Source organism: Phoca vitulina, unplaced genomic scaffold (genome assembly GCF_004348235.1).
Source record: "Phoca vitulina isolate PV1807 unplaced genomic scaffold, GSC_HSeal_1.0 scaffold75, whole genome shotgun sequence".
Lineage (NCBI taxonomy): Eukaryota > Metazoa > Chordata > Mammalia > Carnivora > Phocidae > Phoca > Phoca vitulina.
In genome coordinates this window covers 6,067,006-6,072,669 of record NW_022589778.1, presented here as the reverse complement: position 1 = coordinate 6,072,669, position 5,664 = coordinate 6,067,006, and the positions used below count along the sequence as shown (strand labels likewise).

The 5,664-nt window shown below is 41.4% G+C and overlaps 1 protein-coding gene across 1 annotated transcript; it reads left to right on the top strand.

The window, feature by feature from the left end:
* Positions 1-567: 567 nt before the first annotated feature.
* DMRTA1 (DMRT like family A1) lies at positions 568-5,350 on the top strand. Its single transcript, XM_032393653.1, has 2 exons — positions 568-1,210; positions 4,506-5,350. The coding sequence occupies exons 1-2, from the start codon at positions 568-570 to the stop codon at positions 5,348-5,350; spliced, it is 1,488 nt and encodes a 495-aa protein (XP_032249544.1).
* Positions 5,351-5,664: the final 314 nt, after the last annotated feature.

Below are 5,664 nucleotides of genomic sequence, written 5' to 3'. Positions count from 1 at the left end.
AAAAACAACTCCACATCCAAATTTTCAAACTTGCTTGGAGAAGCGTGGGACTGAGAAAAGAACTTCCAATCTTGCTTAATTTAAGAAGGGCGGTAAGAGGCATGGCAGAGGGCTTGGTTATTTCACAAAAATAGACGTTGAGGAATTCATGGGGAGGCAAGTGGGAGAAAAAGGCTTTTTTGGGGAAGGGACCTTGACAGCCCATCAAGAGGTTTCTTGTGTCTCCCACCGTCCCTCCTCCCAGGCGGTCCCACTCCGCCCGCCCGCCCTCTCAGGGCTTCAGCGCTCGGCGGGGAGACCCGGTGGGCGGGGTAGCCTCTCCAGCCGTCCCTTCACCCACTGAGGGCTGAGCGCGCGGAGCAGAGGGGCATTAACTTAGCGCCCCGGGACTCTTGAGGCTCACTGGGCATCTGCGCCTCTTAGCGTCTCCAGCCCCCGGCGGGAATTCTGTCAAACTTTGTCCGTGTGTGGGTGGGAGGCAGCGGGACCACGGCCGGTCCTCGCGGCCCCCGCTCCGGCAGGGTTAGCTGTGGACTGCGCACTTCGCTCGCCGGACACTTCTCGGGAATGGAGCAGTCACAGTGTGGCAGCAGAGACCGCAGCGGCAGCGGCCGACCCCACTTGGCCCCGGGGCTGGTGGCGGCCGCCCCTCCGCCCCCGTCTCCGGCGCTGCCAGTACCCCCGGGGATACCAGTTCCTCCAACTTTCCTGCGGCCACCCAGCCTCTTTCTGCGGGCAGCCGCAGCCGCCACGGGAAGCGGAGGCTGCCCGTCGGCTCCCGGACTGGAGAGGGGCGTGGGTGCGGTGGGCTGCGGCTACCCGCGGACACCCAAGTGCGCCCGTTGTCGCAACCACGGCGTCGTGTCGGCACTCAAGGGCCACAAACGCTTCTGCCGCTGGCGGGACTGCGCGTGTGCCAAGTGCACCCTGATTGCGGAGCGCCAGCGCGTCATGGCCGCCCAGGTGGCGCTGCGCCGGCAACAGGCCCAGGAAGAGAGCGAGGCCCGGGGGCTGCAGAGGCTCCTGTACCCTGGACCCTGCGGGCCTGGGGGTCGGACATCTGGAGGCCCCGGCAACCGAACGGAGAATTCCCAGGCCTCCGGCGGCCCTGCGGCGGTGACGGCGCTGGGACTGGGTGCCTTGAGGCAGGCTAGTCTGGCGACCCCTGCTTTCCAAGTTGTCCAACCAGATAATACGGAGCTAAAACAAGGTAAGTTGGTCTTTTCATTTACCCTTTGCAAAGAAAAATGGTTATTTTGGAAAAAAAACTCTTGGAAACAAGTAGCCATGCGTTGGTGGTGGGCAAGAAAAGTTGTTTAAAAGAAGCACTCATTTAAGTTCTGGGAAACTGCTCTGTAATAGAAATGTTAATGAGGGTGTTAGAGACACATACCTTGAAAGGGCGTTCTGTACCCTTAGGTGATAGGATAAGATAATGTAAAAGTAAAGCGAGTGATGGATGAGCAACTCACGCTAGGAACAGAATTTGCATCCAAGTCGCTGTTACTTTGGGTGAGTTAGAACTTGAAGCGGGCATTGGGTGAAAAGCTTAGTTAGAGAAGCTGGGTTTTGGGCTTGCTCTGTACTCTTTTCAGCTATAAAACCACAGTTAATCTTCCAGTATTCCTGGGAAATTCACTGAGGTTTGAGAGTACCGTTCCTCATCTTTGGGGCAAACCTTTGGTGCCAGCTAGAAGTGGGAAAGAAATCTGAAATCTACCAAACCGTTTTTTACCTCCTTTCTTTCCCTTAAAAATGTTAAGCACCACCCCATGACTGTTTGTTAACCTCCAAAAGTGTAGAAAGCTCTAAATTTAAAGTTTCAGCTCTTTCCCATAGGAAAGGAATTTAGGCTTTCCAGATTTGTAAAACCATTGGGAGGAAGAATTTCAAAGTCCAGTATCTTATCCAAGGAGTTTTAATTTTTTTCCTCTTATTTTTTGACCGCAAATCACCATCCCCTTTGTTATGTAAAAAAGATTTGAGCATTTTTTTATTAGAGTTATCTCAAATTAAGTTTTCCTGCTGATGTAAATCTCATTGTATTTTAGTGAATTTCCCAGCCCTCTACAGGTAACACTAGCAGTGTAAATGTCATTTCAGTATTTTTTTTTTTTTTAATAAATTCAAGCCAGGTTGTATCATATGAAATTCTCTGGTAATGAAAAGTAAGTTATTAATTAGAAAACTTCCCTGAATTGTGAAAATTGCAGATCTTTTGGATCACAGGATGTACTTTTGAAAAAGACTCTCTGTATTTAAATAAGGCATATATGATTTTGTGTTCACCTATGCCAATGTTTTGCCCATGTTCTAGTTCTTTTCAGTGGACAAAACATTAAACATTTCTCATGAAAAATCAAAGAGTGCTGAAGAACAAAGTCATTAAGCAAATAATAACTGCTATAAAAAAGAAAAATTCTGTAAACTAAATTGACCATGAAATCTGGCTGCTAACTCTCTGTTAGACATTGATTTATATGATTTTGGGGGGAGTACCCAAAGTGTTCTCTTTTTATTTTATTCTTTGCCTCAGTTGACCTACTTTTTTGAAAAGCCACATCTATAGTTTTTCTAAACTGACTGCATCCTCTTACCCAATATCCATGAGCTGCAGTAGTCTATTTAATTTACTCACTCATTAGACAAAGACTAACAGTGATTCAGAGGCGAATAAGATTTTTCTGCGCACAAAAAAACTTATGTACAAAAGAAGGAAGACTATATGTATCCAATATAAGACAAAATATACAATGATAAAAGTAAAGAAATAAAACCAGATACAGGAGTTGAGAAAACAGAGAGATGATGCAAATGATATCACAGTATCTTAAAAATACCTTATTCTCCAGAGTCTTATGCAATCAGTACTTTATTGCATTATATTGTACTCTATGAGTACAGTATACTAGTAAAAATTGTTTTGTGCGTAAATTGCTGTAGTCATGAAGTTTTGATACCTTACGTGTTTGGGGGGGGTGCGTATTTAGTGGGTCATAGTTAGAAATAAAATGTGATGGTGGACCAAGGCCAATCTCTCCCCACTTGGTAGACTTCATTAGAAAAGTTTCATTGTTTCTTTTAAAGTTGAAAATACTAGAGAGTCTTTGTAGTTTTACAGAACAACATCTTTTCTTTCGTTATCTGTTTGATACAATGACAGAATTTTAACCCTCAAAGTGTTAAATTGCACACACTTTAATTTTAAAATGAAGTATAGATACTTCTTTAGAATTTAGGACTGCTTCTTGAGAAACCATAGGAGCATTGCAAATTGTGTGTGCAAATCACTGCTTTAGGCAGTATTTGTTTTGTTGAATTCATAACATTTATAGAAAAAGAAGGTTTGACAGAAATACTGAGTATCCCACTTGACAGTTTACTCTTTCTAATGGAAATAGAGGTAAAATATGTTTATAGGATAAGAGGAAATGTAAACCAAAATAAAAGTTATTTAGTGAATGTATACATTATTATTTTCCTGGCATAAACTGTGCAAAAGGGCATTTAAAATGTTACTGTTTTATTAATATTAATATGCTCACATGTTGAGGTATAAAATCAGATTTTTGTGTACAAATATTTTTGGAAAACTGCCCTTAATATTGGAAGGGAGTTGTGATTTGAAGCAAATAACTAGTATGTTGGTTTTACAAGATACTTTGAAGATACGTACAGATTGCAATGGTGCAATAGTGCAGTTTATAATTTTCTTTTAGAAACAACTTGACTCTAAACTTTTAAAAAAATATTTCCTAGGGATTGAAAAAGAAAGTCCATATTTCATAGGGGATTATTGAAAAATACCAAGTCTGTATCATCTCTCAAATAAAATGAAATATGTAAGCTCTGGTATGATTTGAGATTGGTACAGTAGTGGTGATTATTGGTTTAGATTTGAGGTGAAATGAAGAATTTTGTTGTTTTTCACATTATTCAGGTTACGTAATTGGAACCTGAAATGTGAGCATTAAAAAAAAATTGAAACGTAGTATTATTTATTAAATAGAATGTTCATTTTCATACTGAGATTGTTCCTTCCTTTGACTTCTTATCTAAACAGTCATTTTATTTAGTTCTTTTTGCATAGTGTCATTTTGGAAAAAAAAAAACTCACCAGGATAACAATGAAATTTGGGTAAAATTTAGGAAAATCTCAAATCACCAAATGGGGCAAATAACATGAGATATTGGTTTCGCGTTAATAGCTGGGGTAATAATAGACTTTTATCTTCTGATTCCTAAATAACTACAGCATTTATATATTATATAATTTTGTGATCTTGGAATGACCTAATAGCATTTTCCCACTATTCCAATGCCTTTACTTCTGAAGGACCTTTTAAAATTCTTATTCATTGAAGTCTCTTGCAGCAAATAAATATTACCAATATATTATGAGTAAATGAATTATTTTATCCAGCATTATCTTCAAGTAGGCAGTACTGTCTGTGTTTTGGGAAGTTTTCCTTTATTTGATTCTTTTTTTCTTTTCTATCCCCCAGAACTAAAAGCGAGTAAATGTGACCCAGGCCAGAGTGGACAAGAAGAGCCAGTCTCTAAATCCCATCAGTGTACTCTGGGATCATCTCCTAAGTCTAATGGTGTCATTGGAAAACAAAACATCAGGCCATCTATTTCAGAAAGCTTGAATCAGGAAGATAGTATTCAGCCTCTTCACCCTGGGGAGCTATCAGGAGGGGAAGAGAGTCCCAGGTCCCTGTCGTCATCTGATCTGGAATCAGGAAATGAAAGTGAGTGGGCCAAAGACTTCACTGCTACCAGAGCCAGCCTTCCCACACCGTCCTCAAGACCAAGAGACCCTCTTGATATCCTTACCAGGATTTTCCCAAGTTATAGGCGTAGCCGGCTAGAAGGCATTCTGCGCTTCTGCAAAGGGGATGTGGTTCAAGCCATTGAACAGGTCCTAAATGGGAAAGAACAACCAGACGCCAGGGACCTAGCAAACTCAGGAGAATTGGAAAATACAGCTTTTCAGAGAGCTTCAAATTTTAGTTTAGGTGGAATTGGTTTTGGAACTCTAGGGAATAAATCAGCTTTCTCTCCTCTTCAAACTGCTTCTGCTTCTTATGGAGGTGATTCAAGTCTCTACAGCTTAAATCCTAGACTAGGTATCAATCCATTCCGGCTGGCATACTCCTCTCCAGGAAGGGGGCTCTCTGGCTTTATGTCTCCTTACCTAACTCCGGGGTTGGTACCAGCATTGCCTTTTCGACCAGCTTTGGATTATGCATTTTCAGGAATGATTAGGGAGTCTTCCTGCCTTCCCAGCAAAGACTCAGTAACTGGTGGCAGATTGTATTCCAGGCCAAATCAGGACAGTCTGTAATATTTCGCCTATTCTCCCTTTTTGGAGTATTTCTAGAAGCATGCAATACAACCCACATACCCACACCTATTAGTGTGTACACTATGGATGTGAATGGCATACTAGACCTTAAAAATACTATTTTTTTTTTTTACAACCAATATGATAGATTTGAGATCGAAAGATTCTTCTTTAGCATTTACTAAGTGAAAGAAGCATATACACATTATATGTGCCTTGAATAAAGTCATTTCAGGAAATATTTTTACTTTTATGAATTTTCTCCCTAAAATATCAGTTGTAGAATTCCTGTAATTATACTTGTTTTTATTTTG

What these genes read in the sequence shown, in the direction of transcription:
- DMRTA1 (XM_032393653.1), top strand. Translation starts at nt 568, where the DNA reads ATGGAGCAGTCACAGTGTGGCAGCAGAGACCGCAGCGGCAGCGGCCGA. An exon ending in TAATACGGAGCTAAAACAAG is followed by an intron (nt 1,211 to 4,505) that starts GTAAGTTGGTCT and finishes TCTATCCCCCAG; the next exon opens with AACTAAAAGCGAGTAAATGT.